This window comes from Notechis scutatus, chromosome 1 (genome assembly GCF_049901735.1).
Source record: "Notechis scutatus isolate UNSWTSFEM ecotype Mainland chromosome 1, rNotScu1.2, whole genome shotgun sequence".
NCBI lineage: Eukaryota > Metazoa > Chordata > Lepidosauria > Squamata > Elapidae > Notechis > Notechis scutatus.
Window position 1 is genome coordinate 116,214,002 of NC_142009.1, and position 26,195 is coordinate 116,240,196.

The following is a 26,195-nucleotide window of genomic DNA, read 5'->3' on the forward strand; positions in this document are numbered from 1 at the left end:
TGCTGAATGTTTATCATACTTACCATTCAAGGTCCTTTTTTCTTCAGTTACAGGGAGACAAATTTCTGTAAAGTATGCAAAAAAATACTGTAGTGATCACAATAAAGAAAATCTCTTCCGATATGATACTATGTGGAAACATTCTGGGCAAAAAAAAAAGTGCCAAAAGCTTTATTCAAGAAAAAATAACCAAGAGTTGAATAGTAACCACACAAAATATCAGTTCTAAGAAATGTGAGAACTAAACTGAAGAGAAAGCTACTTCCAACGACATGAAGATGCTTCCTTCACAACTGCAATCATTTTAAGTGCATGAAACATGAGTAATGTTTGTGTCCATAAAAAGTATACTAGTATTACACTCTTAGCATGTAGGGTGTCATTTAGTGAATGACAAACACACTTGGCATCTACTGGAGGATACAAAATCGTGATAGCCAAACTGCACGAAAATTTCATTTACTCCATGGCTATGCCATTAGTTGGTATCTATGAAGGTGCGGAAACATTGGCTAAGATGATAGCTCATAGACAGTTTGTCGCACTGTGGCAGTATCACAAGAAACATCAATAGGACAGAGGTACAAAAATGAGCCATGAAATGAGCCCCCTTTCAAAGAAGATGAAGTCAAAATATATGGACATTTCAACATATGGGGGATCGGTGGCTCTGAGGGGGACTACAGCCTTACAAAGACTTGTGTAATTTGAATTATCCTCAAACAAATCAAAACTCCTCAAGGCTAATGCCACCAATTTAACTCTTTAATATCTCCTCCCCAAATATGCAAAACTAGAATCAAAATGTTCAACCATATCTATTCTGATGACGTCATTTTTCATAGTTCTTCCATCTCTTGAATAAAATGGAATGCAGTCTTTTATATCAACAGAGGGAGATGTAATGGGAAAAAGTGTCTAATGATTGTTTTTAAAAGCTTTTTATACTTTCTATCACCAATAAATAAATAAAAATATGATTTAAAAAGTAAGAAAAACTAAAAAGCAGCCTTTTAAATTGGGTTGACTCTACAAACCCCAGTAAAACCCATGACTGTCAGAAGCTGTGTACCCTCAACCTAAAACACAGCATTTAAAACACTGGTAAATTTTGACAACACTAGTGTGCAGCTGACTAGCGTGGAATGCACTATTATTCCTCCTAATGATAATACCAGCATCCAAAGACACAGATTTATGTGATTTGTTTATTTATCCTTAAAGCTACTGCACCACTCCAAACACAGCAGGAAGGCACAAGGGGAAAGATTGCACAGAACTGCTTTGGAACAAGGACCGGATGCAGAGCAAAACAATTAAAGGGAAAAGCAGCCACCAGCTGGGGGGAAAATGAACAATAATCACTCACAACCCTAGGAATTGTCTAGGAAACCTAGTCCCTGAATCTTAATTTAATCGTGTAAAAGTTGGGCAAAACTGGCTTGTTTTATAAGCTGTTTGTGCTGTTGTTAATGTCTCGCAACACACGATTATGATTCTGATGCAAATAAGTCATTATTCTGCTAGGTCAAATATCCATTCTACATTATCCAGAGCAGTGGCCCCCAACCTTTTTTGTGCCGTGGCCCGGTACCGGCATCACAAAATCATCCGCGGCCCGGTACCAGCATCACAAAATCATCCGCGGCCCGGTACCGGCATCAGCACGCATGGCAAGGCGAGCCGAGCGACCGGCCAGCCAGCCGTCCCCGCTTCTCCCGCCACCTTCAACTCCTCCTTTGTACCTGTGTCGATGGGCTTCGTGACGGCTTTGGGACGGTCGCTCGGCTCGCCTTGCCATGCGTGCTGAAAGAATCCTTGCGCCTTAATTTTGTTCGAAGCCCCCCCCCCCAATGAAACTAAGGCGTGAGGATTCTTTCAGCACCCAAACGCCGCTTTCTACCCGGAAAAGCTCACTGGAAGCACTTTTTCATCAAAACAAGATGGTGGCACCCAGCAAACCAGCAGCCCAGTAGAAATTGTTCCACAGACCGGTACCGGTCCGGGGACCGGTGGTTGGGGACCCCTGATCCAGAGAGTGTAAACTGGACAGCAACAGCAAAATTCAGTGTTTGAGAGATTTCTCTAAATTGATTAGATAATCAGTTTTAAAGAAGACAAAGATGTCGACAGAATGTTCACAGGATAAGTAGCATCAACTTCAAACACATGGGTTTCTTATTACTGAGTGGGGGGGAAACATTCATAATTTCACATCGTGACATTTAAAGATGCTACATAATTATGAAACATGAAATATCTCTAAGCCAGCAAAACCCTCTTCCATGATGTTCAAATGCTGCAGGTTAAACATGTGTTCATACACATCTGCAGGAAGAAGTATTTCAGAACCATCCACTCTTCAAAAAAAATCAGGGGTTAAGGAATTAATTTGAAATCAACTGTTAGTAAAACATGACATTGGCAGCAACACACATGAATTTATGCCTCAGCTCTATGAAACTGTAAACGATTGCTCAGAAAGTTGGTTTTGATGCACAAAGCACCTTGGAAGCAAGTACTCATATGTTTGTGCATTATGAGATCTGTCTTTTGTTTTTCTTTGCTAACCTATAGCAACCGACTGAAGCAATGTAGCCACAACTCAGTTCTTTACCAGCAATAAGGTACTATGATGTACTTCTGTAAAAGTCATTTCACAGCTACTGCACAAAAAAGTCACAAATACGGAGACATGTTAGCTTTCCATATTCTCCCTAGAAATGATCAAGTCATAGCTTACACACACACACACACACACACACACACACACACACACTAATGTCATGTATAATATATTGAGTATAGATAAATTATGACTGAAGAAACTGATACTTTTCCAAAAGTTATGGTCATAGTGAAGTATTTTATCCCTAACAATATCCATTATCCTTCTCCACTCTAAACAGCAAAAAAAAATTTTTTTAAATCTCTGACATACCGTATATACTCGAGTATAAGTCGACCCGAATATAAGCCAAGGCACCTAATTTTACCACAAAAAACTGGGAAAACTTATTGACTCGAGTATAAGCCGAGGGTGGGAAATGCAGCAGCTACTGCTAAATTTCAAAAATAAAAATAGATACCAATAAAAACTTTCACTAGGACAGTTGAGAATAAGTTTGATGTTTACAATTTCCTCTTTGAAAGAGACCAGTAAATAGGGAACAAGAAGATGAAGAAAAGAAGTGTGTTTTTCACACTTTTCACACTGCAGTGAACAAAAATGGCATCGTAGGAACAGGCTTATTCTCAGTCCAAAGGTTTTTGTGATTTCTTCCCTGATTTAAGGAAAATTGGGAAACGATATCACTATCATGAAAGGTTTAATTGATTCACTAACCCAAAGAAGATGATGGCGACAGTGGGAGGCAGGAGTCACTCTCTCCCTTGCAAGAAAAAGCAAGAGCCGTTCTTATGATCTCTCTCTCTCTCTCCCGTAATACAGTCAAGCCCTTTCCAGCACGCGATCTGCACGCCGCAGCTTTGTACCTTGCAAATGCAAAATCCGGGGTTTTTGCATTTGCAAGGTGCAAGCGGCGAAGCGGATCGCGCATGCTGAAAGGGCTTGACTTATTATGGGGAGAGAGAAGAGATCATAAGAACGGCTCTTCCTTCGTGCAAGGAGAGTGACCCTGCCTCCCACTGTCATCAACATCTTCTTCTTTTGAGCTAGTGAATCAATTAATTTGGGAAATGATCTCACTATCATGAAAGTCAGTGTTCTCTGCCCGTGGGGCGTTTGGAAGAAAACACCCCACGGCATATCCACGCGCGTGTAAGGGGAATCAGAAATCCCCGCGTTCAACGCCTAGCACGCAGCTGTGAGCAAATACTGGGAAAACCTGATTGATCAGAAGGAGGCAAAAGAGGGAGGGGTGCTGGTGGATGGAGGTCCCACTGGTATTTGTGAAACACTTGGTCGGCAGCGCTTAAAGTCAACGTCCTGGCTCCCACCCACCCACCCACCCAAAGCCATGAAGTCCCCCAATTGCGCAGCCCAGAATCGCCCTCCCCTCGGGGCAGCAACGACCCCGGTGTTTCCCGAGACAAGAAGCTCCGCGTGCAATGAAAGCGCCCTGGCTCTAGGCTCGCGGGCTCAGAAAACAACGCGAGCCGAGGTCGCTTGGCTCCGCTCAGCTTCATTTCCTCAGCCCCAGCTGCTTTCAGTCCGCTTGGGAGGAGGAGGAGGAAAGGCTGAGCGGGCCGAGTGACCTCAGCTCGCGTTGTTTTCTGAGCCTAGAGCTCAGAAAACAACGCGAGCCGCCACCACCTCCTCCCCCTCCTCCCGGCGGACTGAAAGCAGCTGGGACTGAGGAAAGCGAAGCTGAGCGGAGCCAGGCGACCTCGGCTCGCGTTGTTTTTGAGCCCGCGAGCCTAGAGCCAGGGCGCTTTCATTGCACGGTGGAGCTTCTTGTCTTGGGAAACACCGGGTGTCCTTGCTGCCCCCTGAGGGAGGGCGATTCTGGGCTGCGCGATTGGGGACTTCGTGGCTTTGGGTGGGTGGGAGCGAGGACGGACGGAGTCCGTGAAGTGGGGCTTGCCTGCCCTTGCTGGCTGCCTCTGCTTCCTTAGGGGCGGGGAAGGGGGCTCATCTGGACCAAGGGTGAGTCTCCCCTCAGTTTCCCCTGAAGGATCTTCCGTCGCTTTTGCCTTCTCCCTACATCTTCCCTCTGTTAAAAATCCCCCACACACACACTTATTTTCGGGCGGATAGATTTCGTGTCTGAGCATTCTCACATGGCGGTTGGTCTTTCCCCCCCCCTAAAAACAGTTAAAAAAAGAAAAAACAATATATCCTCATGCAAGAACTTTTCTGCTTCCGATTACCCCCATGCTTAAAAGTTGCAAAGGAAACACGGAAGCAGGGAAGCGGCTGCCCAGCTACAGAGCTCCGCACCATTTTTTTTTCAGAGGGGAATCTGACTCGAGTATAAGCCGAGGGGGGTTTTTTCAGCACAAAAAATGGGCTGAAAAACTCGGCTTATACTCGAGTATATACGGTATTTAATTGCACTTTTGTTATTGTTTTTTCTGTTTTAAAATACATGTTAGATCGGGGGGTCTTCAAACTTGATAGCTTTAAGAGTTATGGACTTCAACTCCCAGAATTCCTCCTCTAGTCATGTTAGCTAGGGAATTCTGGGAGTTGAAGTCTACAAGTCTTAAACTTGCCTAGTTTGAAGACCCTTGTAGATTATCCATTATTATTTAATTTTTTCTCATTAAAAATGTAAATTTCCTAGTGGAATGCAAAATTAGCATACATTAATTGATCATCAGAAACAAATCAGATTACAAACATGAAATATTCTGAATAGCTTTCTTAGGAATATTAAAATATGAAACCAGCAAAATAGTAATACATTGCAGAAATTGAGGTGTAATGTACACATAGTTATTTAGTAGCAGTATTTTTCTCAATGAAGCATGGCAAATTTCTGCCAATTACTTGATTACCTTGTGTGTAAGAGCAGCAATAACACAAATCTCTATATATTCTTGGCCAGCATTTTTTTTTAAAAATCCACTATAAAGTAGAAAACCACATGCCTTCTAAATAACATTTTGGAGAGTTTATTGACATTGAGTCTTGTATTTAAAGTTAACATATGTAATTTTTTATAAAGCTAGGCATCCTGATATTCTTTATATATTCCAAGGATAAAAACACCCTCAAGTTAACCTCTAATAACTCCATAAACAAATCTGTACTATTTTCCTGGCAACAGCGCAGGAGAAGGCTTACACACTGTCTATTTCCAGAATATTGTTTCCATTTACCGTCTATTCTATATATCTGAAACTCCTTAATAGCAAACTTAGTTTCTAAGCCCAGTAAAGTCAGCCAGGTGCTACTGCTGTTGAGACATGTTATACAAGACCACGCCAATCATTCTTGACTCAGGTCACTGAAATTGAGCACACTTTATGGAATAGAGTATACCTTTTAGAGAAGCTGCTGGTTTCAGGGCTATTCTTCCAACCAAGCATTCTTTCAGCATCGATTCGTAATTGACCCAGCGATGAACCTGCCAGGAAAAATGTAAGCTTCTATTTGACATTTATGTTCATCTAACATACTTGATAACATACTTCTAAATAACCATGAAAATATTCTAAATCCCATCAATTAAGCAACACTAATAAGCAAGTTGGTAAGTGAATAAAAACATACAGGCAGTCTTCAACTTACAAATGTAATTGAACCCAAGATTATGGTAACTCATTGTGGTCATTAAGCAGGTCACTACACAAAATGCAAGTTTACAATTATTATTTTTTTTGCAGAGTTGTGAAGTGGCACCATGGTTGTTAAGCAAATCCATTATACCCATTGGTTGTGTTTTGCCAGAAATTGGCAGAAAGAAAACCCCAAACCGTCAAAAATTGCAGATACATGAGTGCAGGATGCTACAAATGGATGTAAAAATGAACCAACTGCCAAGCATCCAAAATTTGATCATGTGGTTGAGAATGGGCAGGATGGCTTATGGCCATCACAGGTAGCTTTTGAAGGGTCCGCTATAAATTTGAACAATTGCTAAACAATCAAGCTGAGGGTTACCTGTAATTCCTGAGCTATATATAACACTTCCTATTCCACACATTAATTCATAGCAGGAATAAAGGAGGAAAGGAATTATGCCTTTCCTCCTCAGGTGAACTCTAAATATGTAATCCATTTTTTCAAAACTAACCGTAACTATGTTGTGCATTTTATTTTAATTTTTTTAAAGAGAACTTCAGTTCACAACATTCACTTTAATCTGAGATGAATTTCTCCTAGGTAAGGTAGGTAAGTTTATCTATGTATCTGTGCCTCTGTGTCTGTCTATGTGGAGGTAGAGAAAGAAAGAAAGAAAGAAAGAAAGAAAGAAAGAAAGAAAGAAAGAAAGAAAGAAAGAAAGAAAGAAAAGAAAGAAAGATTGTGAGCCTTGTTGGTTCACTTCCTTTGGAATGCTTTAAATTTATGCTATAGTTATTAATAACTAGTTATTATAATAATTATATCAGCATATTGGAGGTGGTAACCCTTTGAGAGCTGTATGCAACGAAATTTCATTTTAATGTATGCCGATTAGTATACATTCAAAGTGACAATAAAGTTATTCTAAGTCTAAGTCTATCCCTTAAAATGTAATGTTTTAATGAGATGCATTACAAAGCAGCGGTTTTTTTCTTCTGGGAACAAGACCCCTTAGTGTGCAGCACAATATTTTTAGAAATTGAACACCAACTAACTCTGCTGCTACCTGATCAAATAAATCTGTGCCATCAGTTCCTGCAGCTTTCATTAACTCAACTTCTCCACCAGGGTGATACTCCATATACGGTGTTACGTTATACACAAGCCCTAGAAAGCAAAGAACTATTATTAAAAATACCATTTAAATGAGGAATTTGCTGAAAACTAAAAGTGGTATAAAATGTCATGTTTATTTTGAACAAAGACTGAAACAATGAAGCTGGTTATGCTTTGCTGGTTGTGTTAGCTGAATTGAATGGCATAAAAAAACATTTATTCTAAAAATAGTTGTCAAAACATTTCATCCATGACAATAGACCTCAAGTAAATACATAACCATAATCCTGTATAGTTATTTGTTTATTTTTAAAAAATATTAAGTCACACTTCATTTCCAAGAGATTTCTGGGCTCTATATAAAGCACACAGTAAAATGGAACATTGTAATACAACCTACTAAATTAAAAAAAAATTAGAATGACCTTCTAATGAACTAAGTCAGAAACCAACTGAAAGATAAATTGGCAAAATATTCCCGGTTCCTAGGCAGACATACATATTATAGGCTATGGCTATATAGTATTTGCATTTTTTGTTATTTGTACTAGGAATGCCATCTAGTGCAAAATATTTATATTGCATATAAAGCAGCTTACATTAATATTATACATTATCTCTAAGGTCAGCTTCATTTACTTTCTATGCTGACAAATGAATTTTATCATCTCTTTCATCATAAAGCATCGGGATGTATTAGTATACCTTGTATCCCTGCTTGTTCAAGGAAAAAAAACAGGTTAACACATACCTAAATGAGCACAGGCAAAACATCTTCACTTGATAACCCTATGCAGACATTCCTCTACTGAAGAGGAATAATACAATAATTCCTAATAGAGAGGACTGCCTGTGTTATTATAAATATACTTGATCTATGTTTAATTCGAATTTCATAATTTTAATCTTATGAAGTTTTACATTTTTATAGATTTCAGTTCAATAGTAATTTCATGACAGACAACATAAAACCTATTTCACAACTTCATAGCTGGTATCCATATACTGTAATTTACAAATTTAGAGGTCATTCTTAAATTATAGTCATGAATCCCACAGCTAATACTATAGATTCGCCTTTGGAGAGATGGGCGGCATACAAGTTTAATAAATAAATAAGTAATGTAGTACATTTTTAATTTTATGTTTGTTAAAGATCAAAACATAGTTTACTAATAGATAATAAAATAAAATGGTGAATAGTATTGGCTGCATATTTGAACAGATAATGTCCTATGTCAGGGGTGTCAAACTCAAGGCCCAGAGGCTGGATTCGGCCCGCAGGGTGTTTAGACCCTGGAAATAGAGAAGGACTGGCCCATGGTGCTTCTGCCAGCAAAAATGAAGCTTGGGAGGGCTGTGTTTTTGCTGGCAGAGGTTGCAGGAGGCTGTCGTAGCCGAAAATGGAGTTCAGGAGCCCATTTTCTCTGGCAGAGCGCTCAGGCCACAAGTGCCCCCCGACACGAGTGACGTCGAGATGACCATGCCCACCCTGGCCACGCCCCCCACTCCCCCAGGTCAAACACAACCCTGATGTGGCCCTCAATGAAATCGAGTTTGACACCCCTGTCCTATGTCCTTTCTTCTTCAGTTTGGCTTTTTTTTCTTTCTGGCAAACAGAAATCAAGGACATTTCCACACTCTAAAAGTTTTAAAAGCTGAAAGTCACTTCAGCTGATCTCCTCCGAACAATATCCATTGCAAGCCTTTTCGTGTTTTTACCTGAAAGTTGCAAACTGCATATAGAATATAATGTAAACCGGAGGGATGAAAAGATTTTGGGACAACTTGATCACCAGCACAATTCTCCACATGACCTATAAGCAGTAAAGGCAGCTGACAACTATGTACACTCCTGTTCTCTTCCTATTTTGAACTCTCCACACATTCTGGCAAATGCCTGAAAGGAACTGTGAGCAAACTCCACACTCACTAACAGTGATGATGTTACCTATTCAGGTAATGAAATGCCTGCCACCAAGCAACCACAAGAGACCACCAAGGCTTTCATAGAGAATATTCTAACTACTTAAATGTTTGAAGAAATCATGAAAGGCCAAAAAATGTTCAATATATGTTGATATTTATCTAGGATACAGTACTTCACCATAGTATAGCTTCATCAACAGCTTTTTCATAATTACACTTGGTACAACCATCTCTGTGTATGCAGCCATCTTTGTGTATCTCAATTATACTGTTATCAGTGCTGCAATTGATCCTGTAAATCAGAGATTATTTTGATTGCACATTCTGCACAGAAGCTCCCTGGGTGATTCTGAACCCATCCAATCTCTCAGTTATTATGGGGAAAATACAAAAAGGAAACATTATGTATGTCGTCTATTGTTTATGAATGAAAGGTTCTCAATTGAATAATAAAAAAAGATCTGCTCTTTCTTCATTCAAAAAAATTTCTAAGTGATATTACTATCTCTCCCATTACACTTAGGTGTTATATTTTATAGGGCATTAAATGATATATGATTCAAGCCATCCAAACATATAAGAACTGAAGCACCAAAACCAATAATACCTATACTAAATTCAGTTTCTCAGACAGGGAGTTCCAAGGAACAGAAAAAAATATGGTTCGTAAAAAACAGGATGTCCACGAATTGAGCAAACCACATCTCTTTTTTCATTAAAGCTGTTCCCCTTTTTTTTCAAGCTTCTGCAAGAGCTTGAAAAAGAGTTTCTTTAAAGAATCAATTTATTAAAATTACAGTTCTTAAAGCAACATTATCTGTGTTCACATGCTAGTGCAGTTCTGTCCCCAAATTGAGGCTGTTTGGGGTGCCACACTCACAAAGGATTGAATCACTTCGGAAATCATTTGAAAAGTATGCACAACCCTATAAAATACATCTTCTGAATACTACTAAGCACAGAAATAAGTCTTGCTAAGGATATCTAATAGGATTGTGCAGCAAATGCTAGGATGTTTTATTAGCTATGCATAAAACACAAGATATTGTATCTGCTTAAAAAGCTTCTATTCCTCATATTTTTTCAAATTACCTGCTCCTAAGATTTATTATCCTATATCAGTTATTAAGATATAGTAAAGAACAAACAACAGAACAATCCACCTCTAATACATATCCAACAGTCATCCCTTTTATTATGTTTCATAAGCTCTTCTTCAGTAACTTCTAATAATCTTCCTTTTAGACCAGTTAGATCTTTTCCACTTTTGGTTAACCGTATCCAGTCCATAAGACTTCGACCTGATTTCAAAGGTACCTAAAAAGAGAAGAGGAAAATAAAGAACATTAACAAAATAAATAAAAGAGACATAGCATATTTGGATAACATATGGCAGATCAGGCACCCTTGTACAGCTCGCTTTTTTTTTAAAAAAATCCACTGGCACTAAATGTCACCACAAGTAAGGATCTGCTGCCAGATTTTCACAGCTACTTCCAGCCTGAAGAACATGGTGCCATGTCTCCATTGCCTCATCAATGTCACCGTTCCATTGCTGATTAGCACATCAGGTATTCCTTTGTGATTCACAATTATTTTTTAAATATCAGTCCATCCCTTTCCACTCTACATTTATACAGTAAATACAATTTCTCTTTACTTTTAATTTGTCACATAGTGAATCCAAAGCTATACACAATTGCACAGAAGGACATCTAGGCTATGTTGAAAAGATGATGAATGATTTATAAAGTATATATTCCATATCATTCATTTCCATATGGCAATATAGAGTCTTTTTCTAACAAAATTGGAAATTATTGAATCTAAGCAGAAGAAGCACTACATACACTACCTTGAGTTCCTATACAAAAGTTGCAATAAAATTGTAATCAATCAACACATCAATAAACACACTTATGGCATTCCATAAAGCTGAACTATAGCATCCAACACAACTAGTCATTATAGCTAGAGCTACTGCTCTGCTACATATGGAAACTCAATAGCCCTCCATTACTAGGAAAGACAGTGAAGTAATAAATGGGGTACAATTTAGGTAAATGACAAAACTGAGAGATGTCAACAAGTGCTGTTTTCAGGATATTCAAGGGTCACAACATAATTTCCTTAAAAGATACTTCTGGTCTATTTTTTCTCAGCATATAAACTTCAGTTCATATTAAAGCAAACTCTGAAATTACGTCAATGTTCCAAAGCTCACATCACAAATATTCATCTAGTAACTGGCACACAAAGCAAATTGCTACATCAATTCAATTTTTTAAGATAAGTATATTACACAAGAAGCAGGAATTGAGTAAGAAAGAGTAGGCCAGAGATATTAAAGGCACAATGTTAAAAAAAGGAAGTGGTTATTTGACTCTATTTTCCCAGAAGAGGCACCACACATTTCATGATCTTTCTGTAATGTGGGCTACCCTATCACAACTGCATCCTGACTAGGTGTGCCATGAGCTCTCCCATCGGTCTCTGGGAAACAGAAGCAGCTGACAAATTGGTACAGTTATCAAACTTAAAGAAACTTTATGTTCTCCACTATTCCACTTGCCAGATTTTTACAGGCAAATCAGATCAACAACTTGGCTTCCCAGTTTCACAATCACAAAATCCATAGTCCATGTTAACAAAGAGCTTCTTTAAACCTCATCTTCTTACATACAAAAAAAAAAAAAAACGATGGCACATAATCATATTGCTTCTCGGCCACTTCCAAAATCTGCTTTTCTTCTTCCCCCATCTCACTTTTATTTTGATCCACGAATATGAAATACAGACATGGGGGGGGGGATTAACTATAAGCATCTAAGAAAGACAACCAGATGTTGTTCTTGTAAATCAGGATTTGCAGAACACTTGTATACAATAAACTGGGTTCCAAAACAAGCCAACAAAACGTCTGTTTTGCAAACGATTACGCAAGAGTGAATATTTTAGATCTCTGTGCCGCACAGAAAGCACACACCATTAAGAAGCCAATATGACTATATAAAACTTTTGTTTAATTGGTCAACGCGCTTTTCCCGTTGGATTATTTCTCCACGACAGGCAGAAATTAAACAGGTGCTCCGCTACAAATCGCGCCACCTGGTGATTTTCAATGCAAACAGCCTTTCCTTCCCCACGTCACGTTTAACAAGCGCTGCTCCGCAAATCCACCCGACATCCACCCACCCAGTCTCCCGTGGGACGTGAGACAGAGCAGCCCCACCAGGCAGGGCGACTCCAAAGCCGCCACCCAGCCCCGCACCTTGCTGCGTCCCGCGATGGCCACCCGCTGCTGTGAGTCGGGGGCAGGAAAAGACTGAGAAGGCACGTTCAGCATCTTCCCGTTGCGATCCTCCGCTTCCCTGAAAAAAAAAAAAAGACGGAGCCGGAGAGAGAAGAGCTTAAACCGCTTCCGGGTTCGGCCCGCTGAAAAAGCAGCTCCCGAGTGGAGAGGCGGGGTGGGAGAGTGCGCAGGCGCGCGCCGGGAGAGCACGCGCGAGCTGTTCCTGCGCTTCTCCTCCCTCACCCCCACCCCCGGCTCGCGCTTGAGTTTCGTTGTTTTGATTGACGTGGGAAAGTAGTATCGGCGGCGTTCGCTGGTGTGCAGGAAAGTCCCCCCCCCACTCCATTTAGTTCACATTCTCGCCCCTCCCTGTTGCTTGCTTGCTTCGCGCGCGCCGTACGCGCTTCTGCTGTCTATTTTTTGGCCTTAACATTTTATTCAGTTATATTATAAAATGAAAAATAAATAGAAAAATAGTGGGTGGGGGAAAGCTGCTTTCTTGAAGGGTCTGCGGGTGGCTTTGAATGGAATAGGAGAATGCGTGTGCAATCAGCCGAAATCATTTTTTTGTCAACCTCTGAAACTATATTTCAGGCTCTGAGATCCCTTAATGTAGAGCCAGTCCTGAATGGAACAAAGTAATTAAACGGAAGGAAATAAGAATTAAAATAATAAAGTAGTTAATTAGAATTAGAATTCTTTATTGGCCAAGTATATTTAGACAAGCAAGGAATTTGTCTCTGGTGCAGAAGCTCTCAGTGTACATACAACAATAGTGATAGATCATTATCATAGTCATTGTAAAAATACATTCATCATAAAACATTAGGTACAACACTTAGTGATAGTCATGGATACCTGATAAAGAAATTAATGTAAATCATACTAGAATACTAAGTAAACAATATAAATCTTAAGATACATGCAACACAATTATAGTCATAAGGAGATAAAGGAAGATGGGAATAATGATGATGTTGGTTCTGCTCATCAATCAGTCTCCATTTTATTTTCAGCGCCTTTCTCCCGGCTTGGAACTGGACCGCATTTTTCTTCCTACATGAGTATCGAAGGAACTCTCTCAAATATATTTGATCCATTAATTTGTCATTTCAGGATGGAAGTAAACTGAGAAGGGTCTCTTTATTTTTGCTGCAAAGGATCAATGGCTAAAATAAAGTCTTTTACACTGAGCTTTGCTGTTAGCAAAAAATGGCAGGAACAGGGCAGCAGACAGTACATGATGGTGTACAGATCAATAACATAAAGATGTGCATATAAATTTGAACAAAAGTTGAATGTATCCCTATATGACCAACAGTAGAGTTACCAAACAAAAAGGATTAATTTTTAATATTGGAAATACAAGGTGAGCCTAGTATGGGGCTCAACTTACAACCACTTATGACCACAATTGAGCTCAAAATGTTATTGCTAAGTGAGATATTTGTTGAGTGAATTTTGTCCCATTTTATGATTTTTCTTGCCACAGTTGTTAAGTGAATAACACAATACGGCAGTTAATAACTCAGTTGTTAAGTGAATCTGGCTTCCTGATTGACTTTGCTTGTCAGAAGGTTGCAAAAGGTGATCACATTGCAACTTTCATAAATAGGAGTCAATTACTAAGTGTCTGAATTTTGATCACATGACCTGAGGATGCTGCAACAGTCGTAAATGTGAAAACCGTCATAAGCCTTTTTTTCACTGCTGTTGTAGCTTTGGGTCACTCGAGGACTACTGGATCAATTATAGTACAATATCACCACGCTAGTTAGTGGAGGGGGGGTGGGGGGGGGGGGGGGGGGGGGGGGGGGGGGGGGGGGGGGGGGGGGGGGGGGGGGGGTGGAGGGGTGGGGGGACACAAGGAGAGGGGGGGGGGGAGCCGCCCCGCGCTTCTCGAGCGGGCCGCCCCGGGGGGGGGGGGGGAGCCAGCCGTTTTGTTTTTTTTGGGTTGGGGGGGGGGGGGCGACGTTGGGTCGAGGAACTACCTGGATCAATTATATGTACAATATCCACCACTGTCTTTTAAGTGTCTTCCTATAAGTATAATAGAAAGACTGATCAATATTACTCTACATGATCACAGCCTGATATGTTAAAACTGGCCTGACTGGTTTCTCTTATGTGTAATGTATGTTTTATTTTCTTTTTCTGTATGTTAAAAAGTATAAAAATAAAAATCTTGGAATAGTGACATTTACTTCCAGGTAGAATACATTCAATTGTCCTATTAATCTCACTGTAAAAAGAAGGAAACAATACTATATTTTGCAATACTATATTTGAAGGCAAATAGCAATTCTGGAGAGTGTCAGTGTCTCTGTAGCATTTGCCTGCAAGTCGTTAAATTGAACACAATATATCTCTTCCAGGGTCGTATTTCATCTGTCGAGGGCAGCTACATGATCGTGGGAAAAGCTTCATCTGCCCCAAAGAACCGCAGGCAGGTGCTAAGTTCATGACCTCACACACTTCTCAAGCACTATTTCCCCTTCCAATCAGAAACACTGCCCAGCTCTTACACTGAATAGAGCTATGTAATTATGTACTGTCTATGCAAGGGAAATACCCATGCAATCCAATGTGCTCCTTCTGAAATGTCACCATATGAAACTAACACTGTACTGTACAGTTTAATACTGCAAGCTACTTCTGCTACCTGCCGGCTGCTTGCAATTTGGCAGTTCGAATCTCAACAGGCTCAAGGTTGACTGAGCCTTCCATCCTTCCGAAGTAGGTAAAATAAGGATCCAAATTGTTGGGGGCAATATGCTGACTCTGTAAAACTGTTTAGAGAGGGCTGTAAAACACTGTGAAGCTGTATATAAGTCTAAGTACTATTGCTATTACTAATAAAAATGACATTAAAAATTTTCCGTAGAAAATTAGGCATGATTGAATTTAAAAGTTACTGATTTGGTCTAAAGTCCTATGCCCATGTTTGAGTTGAAGTGGATTTAGGACAAGGGTGTCAAACGTCATCACGGCAGCATCATGTGATGTATCGGGTCTTCTTTCCCCTTCGCTAAACCGGGCATGGGCAGCGCATGATGCAATCGGCCCATGGGCGGGAGTTTGACAGCCCTGATTTAGGAGCTTGCAAGATTGCAACATTAAGTTTAATAGATTAAAAATCATGCTACTTAAAAGAGCAGTTTATAGAGTGAGTATACAGGTAGTCCTCAACTTACATTCATTTGGTGACTGAAGTTACTACAATGGCACTGAAAAAGATAACTTATGATGGTTTCTCACACTTAAGACTGGCAGCATCCCCATAGCCATGTGATCAAAATTCAGATACTTGGCAACTGGCATGTACTTTTGACAGTTGCAGTGTCCCAGGGTCATGTGATCCCCTTTTACAATCTGACAAGCAAAGTCAACGGGGAAGCCAGATTCACTGAATAGCCATGTTACTAATTTAACAACTGCAGGGGTTCACTTAACAATTGTAGCAAGAAATCTCGTAAAATGGGACAAGACTCATCTCACAATGAGTTAACATTCTACCTCAAAAACTATTATAAATCTTCCATAAAATATACTGATATGATAGAAGAAATGTATTTTCTAAATTCGTCTTCAAACACTTATCTGGTATTCTTTCGTGCATACGAATTTTCTAATGCTGAGATTTTACACCTACTGCTAAGTATTCTCTTGCTTAGCAGCAGAAATCAACTGAGATTGTAAGTCCAGGACTACCTGTTATTTGTATTGGGTGTAAAACATCGAAATTTGTGTTTCTTCTTTTCACGTTACTACTGTAACTCTAAAAACCACAAGGCTGAAGGTTCTGAGAAGATTTGCATAATAATAAAGTTATAAATAAATAAATAAAAATCACTATTCTTTCTTAAAAAAAATATTGAATCCCAATATAGAATCTCTCAACCCATCTTTTCTACCATCTCACTCTTATTTAATCTGGCCACCCCTATAATTTTATATCTTTTCATTTTATGAATTAATATATTAGTACGTATTTAATTACGTACGAATTAATATATTAGTATTTAATTCTTGGCATAACTACCGTGTTTCTCCAACAATACGGCCTCCACCAATAGGAAGGCCCAGCATGATTTCTAGGCATGAGGTGAAATTAAGCCCCATCCTCAAAATTTAGGCCTATTTAATCCATGCATTTCCCCGCCATTTCTCACATCGTTCATTAGAACTACACGAGGCGAAGAGAAATGGGGGAAGAGTGGGGGTGAGGAGAAAACTTGCCTTTAGGAGTGCCCTGCAGGTAGCCTAGGCTAGAATACCCCGATCTACTGATAGAACATCAGCCGATAGAAGCTCCCCAAAGGCAGGTCCCCAGCCACTGGGAGGCAGACCATCCCCCCAGCAGTCACTTCGTTCAGCCGGTAGAAGCGGCCTCGGGGCGAGAGCACACACTCCCCTCGCCGCGAGGCCGCTTCTACCGGCCGATTGAAGTGGCTGGTAACTGCCCTTGGGGAGCTTCCATCGCCCGAAAGACACTGCCTAATGGCGAGGGGACACGGGCAGCCATGCCTTGCCCCGAAGCAGCTGGGAACTCTGCCTTTGGGGAGCTTTCGTCAGCTGATAGAAACGGCCTCGCGGCGAGGGGAGTGTGCATATGCGCTCGCCCCAAGGCTGCTTCTACCGGCTGAAGTGGCTGGTGACTGCCCTTGGGGAGCTTCCATCACCTGAAAGACACGCCTCGCCCTGAAGCGGCTGAGGACTCTGCCTTCGGGGAGCTTTCGTCGGCCGATAGAAACGGCCTAGTGGAGAGGTACGTGTGTATTGGCCACTCTTGGTGGGGGAGGAAATTAAGTCACCCCCGAAAAGACAGCCTAGCCGTTTTTTCGGGGCTCAAAAAAAAATAAGGCCCGGCCTTATTTTGTGAGAAACACGGTAAATTATTGATTTCAGAAGGACAAGGGAGGAAAGATTATGTATAAGACATAAAACCCATACATACCGGTACTATAAAAATAATTTTAATTTCACAATAACTTACATATAAATTAGCTTAAAATATTATGATTGCATTTTGATATTAATATTAAATAAAGGAATATAAACAGGGTCATTTGGAAACAGTGCAGTTAATTATCCACTTCTGCTCCAGACTCATGGTCTGTGCCATCGCTATTTTCCTCGTCCTCTGATTCATCATAAAAGAAAATTGTGGCTTGGACAGGAAAGTTCCTCAGAAGTGCTTCAGCTTCATGATACATGTAGTCAAAACACTTGGATTTGGGCCAGAATAGCCTAAAACAAATAGACATATGCAATTTAATATGTAAGGAATAATTAAAATCACTTCATCTCATTCTACTTAAGTCTCATTCTACTTAAATTCACTTCATCTCATTCTACTCAGTAGGCTGTTAGCTTAAAATAGCTTAAAATAAACGATCACTTCTTTAATATTAGCAGTATTTGAAAATGGAATTATATACAATTAGAGATAACAGTTTCTTTTTAGGCCAAGTACGTGCTGCTGAAATAATTAATGCATAAGTTTGTTCAAAGATTGCCTTTATGCTCTCAGGGAGCTTAATGCTGTTTAATTTGTAAAAGCACGAAAGTCAAATTTGCATTAACATTCCACCTCAAAATCTGTCATAAATATTTCATAAAATATACTGTGATAAAATAGAAGACATTTATCTTCTAAATTTATCTTTGAACACATATCTGCTATTCTTCTGTGCATATGAATTTGCTAATGCTGAGATTTTACATCTATACCTTCCCTCAAAATGGTAAAGTCAATATCTAGGCAGAACAATTAACGTTGGAGACTCCAAAGCATCTTCTGGGATTGAAACTATTCATTTTTAACTGCCACTTTATCAAGCACACTCAAGAACATTCAGCAGCACTATTCTAATATTTCTCAAGAGGAGCTTAAGAACAGAAAGTGCTTTTTAAAACTGGAAGGATTTTAAAATACGGTTGAAGTGCATATAGGCAGGAAGACATGGTAAGTTAATTTAAGGTTACACTATATTTAATTACAGCAAATATGACCCCATCAGCACACATCTGCAGACGTAGTACAAATAACCAGGAATGCTTATGGGAAAACCCCCAGATTGAAAGAGAATCCTTAATTTTCCCAATGAATATCCCAATTTATATTCTTGCAATACAAGGCAATGATTTAAGATATTGAAATTTTGCTTGATTACCAGTACATCAATAATATTAAAGCACACAATGTTTAATGAGAAGTTCAGATTTTATTCAACACTTAAGTCATTTCACATTTATAATCACTCTGCATAATCAAATATGCAAATATTGAAAAAAATGGCAACCACAGTCAAATGCAACTTCTCTGGCACAATTAACATTGGGTCTTATTCATAAATTAAATGGGACTCAAAGATATCTGGTATGGACTTTATGGCTGCAGTTTTTAATAATTTGGGGCACTTAATAATTCCATAGAAGTTATTTATATCCAGTGAAGAAAGTTTAGCACTGCACAAAAATTCAGTTTTGTCGCTTACTACAAATGACATACAGGATAATATTCCATTATCTGCTATTTTTTTAAGTAAATATAGCAGGTTTCTAATTCATCCTATCCTGTTCTCACAGAGGGTGACTGTCAACAAGGAGAGAAACCATACAGAAATGCTATAGGTGGCCTTGGATATTGAGGTCCTCAGCCTGTACTGGCAAGGATCCACAGTGTAACCAATGTGCAGCTGTAGCTATCAGAAAAATGTTGACTGCATTTGGACACATCTGCTACAACAATCCATACCAATTTCTTTATCAATTGCTTTAAAAATCATGGGCCATGGTTTGGAAAGCACAGTGATCAGTTCTAAAGAAAACTTTGCTTAAATATGTGGGCTTAGATCAGCCAGCAAAATTCAACCTATTTAATAGCTCTGGGGATTTTATTCTTGACTGGTACAAAACATGAGAAGGGCAGAATATATATCTCATATAAATAAAAAATATAAAAATTGACATAGATGCTACAACGTGGCCAGAGGAAGAGCAGGAAAAAAATAAAGTTGTAAGCCTTCCAGAGTCACTTGACAGTGAGATGAGAGGCATATAAATTTCATAAATAAATAAAATAGTACAGTATGGGTGACCACTTTAGAGTCAGTCTTAAGGTCTTTCCTCATTGCTGAGTTGAAATGCTTAACATTCGACAATTTTGAGTTCACAAAAACTGCTCGCAAACCCTACATGCTCCGTTGCTTCACTTGTGCCAGTCACTCATGCCTCTTCCGTTATCTCCAAGGTCATGGTGACAAAACTTAACAGATTTTATGCCTCTTCAAGCAGAAGCCTTTGTAGGAGCCAACATTTCCACTGAAATAGTGAAAGTCGTATGGCGTTGTCACATCACCAGTTTACCCTTTCGGATGTGCACAAAAAGGGGCAGAGTCTGTGGAATGATGGGAGTGACACTGAAAATGAGACTGTCCCTGGATGGAGCCAGACTAAATGCAATCTTAATACCAGCCAAGCTATGGAAGAAGTTGGGCTGTTTCACTTAGAAGCTGGATTGAAGATGAAGGAACATGGCAAGGAACATCCAAGGAACATGACAGAAAAAGATATTACCAGGGCAGTTTTGTGGCACGGTAGAACCATGACCTAAGTAAGACATTTAGGTGTGCAGAAAACAACTCTCCCAGTGAAGATTCAGAATCCCAACAGCACGTTAAACTTTTCTAGCACTTGAGACAGAAAATCCTTCAAGTCTGTTCTGAAATAAGAAGAGTGCTTTGGATAGCAAGGCACATAAATTTAATAAGTAATACTTTGTATTTGCTAAAAATTGGAAAACTGAGAAAATACCATTGCAGGAAGAAATTATTAAGAAAATATTGGAATGTGCTGAAATGAGTAGATTGACATTTGAAATTAGAGAACAAGAGGATAAACAATTCTATAAAATTTGGGACCTTTTCTATCAATGGTTGGATGATAACATACAATAATAGAATATTAGATAATAATGAATATATAAAAAGATATGTTTCTTTTCTTTGTTATTTGATATCATATCTATAAAATGTTTTCAGGATAGATTTGGTATGACTATATGATTTGTTATAAAATAAACTAAGTAAATTATAGTTATCTCGTAAAGTATGAATGAATAAAATTATAGTCAAATGATTGTTTAATAGTGATACTAGGATATATAATTTTTGATTGATAATATGAGTTATTATGTAATGTAACTGTAATTGAGACTACGAAATGAATGCACAAAAACTGGTAAACCAACCGACACACTGTTAGTATATTTATGAAAGAAAGCTGGATGTTTTTATGTTTTGTTTGTTTTGTTTTTTTAAAAAACTAATAAAATTGTTTAAAAAAATAAATAAATTTAATAAGTAATACTAAAGTAAAAATATTATTTCAAAAATAAATGTATTTGAATTGCCTCTACCTTTTACGGGCAATAAATACATAAACATCACAAGAAAATAGTATTTTGCTGTCTTCTAATTAGTTCAAAAGATACTCTGACAATTGATATGGTCAGCTCCAAAACAGATAAAAGTCATCTATTATAACTGATATTGCACATGCTAAAAAGAATAAAGACATAACAGAGCATCACTAAAACCACAAAATTAAAACAACATATACTTTAAATGTGGAAGACACTGGCAGGAAATCTTCTTAAGGCAGATAGTCCTTGACTAATGACCGCAGCTGAACCCAACATTTATTTGTTAAGCAAGACAGTTGTTAAGTAAGTTTTGCCCTATTTTATTACTTTTCCTTCCACAATTGCTAAGTGAATCATTATAGTTGTTAAATTATTAACATGGTTATCAAGCAAGTCTAGCTTCCACATTGACTTTGCTTATCAGAAGGTCACAAAAGGTGATCCATGAACCTGGGACACTGGAACCGTCATAAATACATGTCAACTGTCAAGTACCCATATTCTGATCACATGACCATAGGGATGCTGCAATGGTTATAAGTGTGAAAAGTATTCATAGGTCACTTTTTTCAGTGCAGTTGTAATTTCAAATGGTCACTAAACAAATGATCGTCAGTCGAGTCTATAGTTTAAAAAAAAGGTAAAGGTTTTCTCTGACCTATTATGTCCAACTCTAGGGGCGGTTCTGCTCTCCGTTTTCTAGCTGAGGGAGCCCGCATTCTCCAAAGACATTTCTGTGGTCATGTGGCCAGCATAACTACACACTGAGGCACACAGAACGCTGTTTCCTTTCCTTTTCCTTTCCTTTGCATACTTTCAGACTGCTAAGTTGGCAGGATCTAGGGCAAGAATAGGAGCTTACTCTGTGGCGCAGTGCTTAGGTCTTGACCTGCCAACCTTCCAATCAACAAGCCCAGTGTCTTAACCGCTAGGCTAATAATTGGAGAAGCCAAAAATATTGAGAAATCATGTTGAAAAAGCTGTATTAATTATTTACTGATGTTATGTTTTGTTCTATTTATATTCTGCCTTTCATACAGAAGCAGTACTCCTATTTTTCCAGACACAACACTGTAAAATAGATTGGGCTGAGAAAGGGAGAATGAGAGAGAAAGGGAACAAAAGAGAGAGAGAGAGACCGAGAGAGAGAACACAAGAGGAAGAAAAAAGAGAGAATGAGAGAGAAAACAAGAGAATGAAAGCAAGAAGGCAGGAAAGAAAATGAGAAAATGAAAGAGAGAAAGAGAGAAAAAACAAGAGAGAATGAGAGAAAATGAAAGAATGAGAAAGAGAAAACAAGAACGAGAAAGAAAAAAACAAGATAAAACAAGAGAACATGAGAGTTAACAAGAGAAAGAGAGAACGAGAGACAAAGAAAGAGAACAAAAGAGAGAGAGAGAACGAAGCAGGGGGAGACCCAAAAACAGTCAGAGAACTTCTAGCTACTAGATGAAGTCCTGATGTGTTTTGTGTGGTTTCAGATGCTATTTGAAATAAATATATACAATCCTATCAACTTTCTTGATACCTTTCTGTATGATTAACTGCTACCTGAAAATATGTTCAATTGAAGGCTTTACCTATTGGATTCCCCCCCACACACACACACCAATAGGTAGCTTTTTAGGGCACAGGAGCCCTGCTGGGAAAAATGGAAAAGATTAATCCTGAGAGTCTCACTAATAGCAATAGCACTTAGACTTTATAGTGCTTTACAACCCTCTCTAAGAGGTTTACAGAGTCAGCATATTGCCCCCAACAATTTGGGTCCTCATTTTACCCACTTCGGAAGGATGGAAGGCTCAATCTTGAGTCTGGTGGGATTTGAACTGCCAAATTGCAGGCAGCCGGTAGTCAGCAGAAGTGGCCTGCAATACAGCACTCCAACCACTGCGCCACAGAGGCTCTTTGTATTTTCCTAAATACTATGTTTTAGGAAAAAATGAAATTGTTTTATCTTACCTCACTGGGTGGGTATATTGTGCAAGTTTTACAAAGTCTTCTGTAGCCTCAGAAGGGCTGTGCAACTGGAGCAGGAAATAAAGGTCAACAGAATGGTTGAAATTTCTAATTATGGATAAAAATGAATTGTACAAATGTATAAATGCATAAATGTATATAAAATATATATGATAACATGTATGACAAAAAAGGAATGTCAGGATGATCACACCGTGTCCAATGTTTTAATAATTTAATTAATAAAATTTGTAAAAACACAAAAAGAATGGTTAAAATTTCTGATACTTTCAGAAAGAAGAAATCTGAAATTGATTATTTAATTATACATTTTTTATCAAATCAAAGCCTTCCATTTCAGGAAAATGACTCTGGGTGGCATATAATAAAAATACATAATTTTATTATTTAATATTATGCCTTGTTTCCTGCTTTTTGTTCAGGAAATATATTAGACACTCCCTTTTCCATTTTTTTCCTTCAACAGCAACCCCGTGAGATGGGCTGGGCTGAAAGAGCATGGGTCTTTCAGTGACCCAGGGTCATTCAGTGATATCAAAGTAAATATTGGATTTCATTTTAGTCAGCACACCCCAAGCACTCTAACGCAATACGCATAGTTATTTTCCCTCCCCCGATTGTGCAATCATCATAAATCTTAATATTCGAATTAATAAATTGCTGCCTTTCATAGTGCCTAGCACAAACTGATATATTACATTGCAAAAAGGCATAACCAATTTAGGAATTATATTTCAGTCACATGAGCCCCCAACATGCAAACTTAATTTAGTAATGAAAATCCTCTGCTCCATAAATCAGCCTTTTAGTTTATGTTTTTTTGATGGAACGCAGTGAGATCTTTTATAATTATTAATGCACCAATATCTAGAATCTAGAATCTGGACTAAAGATATTGGCGCATTAATAATAATAGTAGTAGTAGCAATCGTTAATGGCATACGTTTCCTTCCTTTCACCGCACTCCGAAGTGAAAGAAAACCGAATTACTCCATTCAAGAAAGACCAGCTCCTGTAGCCTAATCCCACGTGGAAGGGCTGTCATAATTGTGACTACTGGACACACTCACCTCAACCTTTTGCACACGCTGTCTTTCGGCATCTTTTGGGGTGGGGATCCAAGGTCTCCAGAATCCTTCGGACCTGCAAATATATTAGACACGCTGCGTTAGCCGCGATGTGGCGGTAAGGCTCAGTCAAGGGGGAGGGAATCGGCTTCTGGAAGCTCCCGGGACCACCGACGGGGCCGGCTCCATTTTTCCCGCGCGATCAAGAAGCAGCTGGAAAAGATGGGGACCTCCCTCACGCCCCAAGGCTTGCTCGGGTTGCCCATTACGGGCTCTTGTGGTGATTGAGCTCAGCTACCCTGAAGTGTCTTTGGAGCAGATCCGGGAGTTTGCGGTTCCAAGCGGCGGAGAATTGTGGAGGCAGAGCGGCGAAGTCTCCATGCTCTGACTCTGGCCGCACTCAGCCCCAGCCAATCACACGGGTAAAACGCGGCCAAGTGTCTCGTTTCCTTTCCTCCCCGCGCTGGGCTGTGTGGATCGGCTGCCGCCCGAGGGGTTTTTATAACGATTGCTCAGGAGCCTCCCAGCCACCTTATCTCATTTGCCGGAGAGGTAAACAAAAAGGCTGCGCGTGAAAGCTGCAGTGGGGTAAACAAGGAGCGTGGACGCGTGCAAGCTCCAAATGGCCCAGGGAGAGATTTGGCAAGTGAGCGTTAATCACACTTGAGCAGACACATGGCTGTTTGTCCTGAAGAGAGGAAGCTCACGCTTGGGCTCTCGTCCGCAGGGTCCTGGGTGAGAAAGAAGCCAGGAAATATCCAGAGTTTGCCATAGAAAGAACGGCGCTTCCACGCGCTGTTGCAATATTGCTATCCGTTCATTTATGGATATATTGGAAATCCAAATAGCCCGAGCAATCACACAATAGAATTAAACAACAGTAATGGTACTTAACACTTTAAATTGTGCCAGCAAGAAGAGAAAGGAGGCAAGACATAACAGCTAAAAATGAAAGGTATACCATCATCCAAAAACAGCAATAAGTAACATAAATTACTGATACAACTTATATTATTATATTATGATGTAATATATTATTATGTGTTATAAATAAGCACGTAGTCCCTGCCAGATATTTGGTGAAGTAGCTAAGATCCTGGCCTAGAAACCAGAAGAATGTGAGTTCCCATCCTGCCTTGGCATAAAAACCGGTTGGGTGTCTGAACCAGTGATTTTTTCTCAGCGTTGTAACAGACAAAAATAGGATGAATTTTATGTGTGTTCACTGCCTTGAGTTACCTATAAAGTAATAAAGGTGAGATTAAAAATCTAATAAATAAAATGTTTTGGACCACTTCTCTAATCCCTTGCCATTGGCCATGCCAACTAGAGAAGACTGGGACCAAAGTTTTTAAGATTTATTAGGCATTCACTTGTCTGGCATTTGGTATAGTCCAGGGATCAGCAACCTTAAATACTCAAAGAGCCTAATTGGAACCTCCCCACACCTTCAATTCTGGAGCTAACCAAACTCTATGGCAGTTCCCTCACCATAGAGTCTCCTCCTAGCACTGTGTCCTTTTTCTTCTACCTCTCCTAACTGAATGCCCTATCAATTGTGGAGCCAACCGGCAACGGAGCCGCAGCAGAGGGGGGAAAGAGCCACATGTGGCTCTAGAGCTGCAGGTTGCCTACTCCTGGTATAGTCCAACTGAAAAAGGGTTGTCTTAAGAGTAAGTAATATTTGATGATAGGAATCTGGTTTTTGAAACTTCCTAGGCTCAAGATGCTTATTTTTTTAAAAGATTGATATCATGAATAACGTTTCAGAATACTGTGTATCTGCAGCCAATAAAAAATATGGAATCTTTTACTTTGGAGTTGGCTCGATCAACAAATATGCAACTTCTTGGAAACCATGGAAATTTCCAGAATGTCTTTAACCAACGTCATACAGAGGCCATTTCATTTCATATATCGGAATTCCATTTTGTAATTCTTTTGATAAGAGCTCAGTAAAAAAATAATACCTTACTTATTAGATTCTGAAATGTTTCTAATGAACAAACATGACTTTTTCTCTGTTGTGGTAATTTAATTTTTGTGTAACTAGAACTTGTGCATTCTCTAAGGTCATTCCTATCGAAGAAAAATTGAAGTCCACTTATCAAATTTGATAAAAAAAGTACATTAAGTCATAGAATCCACATGGAGCTGGTTTTAAAATTACTTTTGAAACTTCAAACCTGT

The 26,195-nt window shown here is 39.2% G+C and overlaps 2 protein-coding genes across 6 annotated transcripts in view; both read right to left on the reverse strand.

The window, feature by feature from the left end:
• The window catches only part of CYB5R4 (cytochrome b5 reductase 4), a 34,450-nt gene extending 21,750 nt beyond the window's left edge, over nucleotides 1-12,700 (reverse strand). For 3 of the 4 annotated variants that reach the window (XR_015745412.1, XR_015745414.1, XM_087944017.1), the window contains exons 1-5: nucleotides 12,510-12,700; nucleotides 10,402-10,555; nucleotides 7,260-7,360; nucleotides 5,951-6,035; nucleotides 24-65 (exon numbers count right to left, since the gene is read on the reverse strand). Coding sequence is in view for 2 of the 4 variants with exons in the window: in XM_087944017.1 (XP_087800143.1) it covers nucleotides 24-65; nucleotides 5,951-6,035; nucleotides 7,260-7,360; nucleotides 10,402-10,555; nucleotides 12,510-12,584 (457 nt within the window). In the remaining 2 variants the exon portion in view is untranslated. Of the gene's footprint in view, nucleotides 1-23; nucleotides 66-5,950; nucleotides 6,036-7,259; nucleotides 7,361-10,401; nucleotides 10,556-12,509 lie in introns of those variants that run through there. The other variant, XM_087944027.1, reaches the window with a different exon arrangement.
• A 4,790-nt stretch (nucleotides 12,701-17,490) lies between these two features.
• Nucleotides 17,491-26,195, reverse strand: part of RIPPLY2 (ripply transcriptional repressor 2) — a 44,366-nt gene continuing 35,661 nt past the window's right edge. The window contains exons 1-4 of one of the 2 annotated variants that reach the window (XM_026665155.2): nucleotides 24,304-24,521; nucleotides 24,009-24,081; nucleotides 22,921-22,985; nucleotides 17,491-17,780 (exon numbers count right to left, since the gene is read on the reverse strand). In XM_026665155.2, the coding sequence (XP_026520940.1) occupies nucleotides 17,615-17,780; nucleotides 22,921-22,985; nucleotides 24,009-24,081; nucleotides 24,304-24,386 (387 nt within the window). In that variant the 5' untranslated portion in view covers nucleotides 24,387-24,521 and the 3' untranslated portion in view covers nucleotides 17,491-17,614. Of the gene's footprint in view, nucleotides 17,781-22,920; nucleotides 22,986-24,008; nucleotides 24,082-24,303; nucleotides 24,522-26,195 lie in introns of those variants that run through there. The other variant, XM_087944054.1, reaches the window with a different exon arrangement.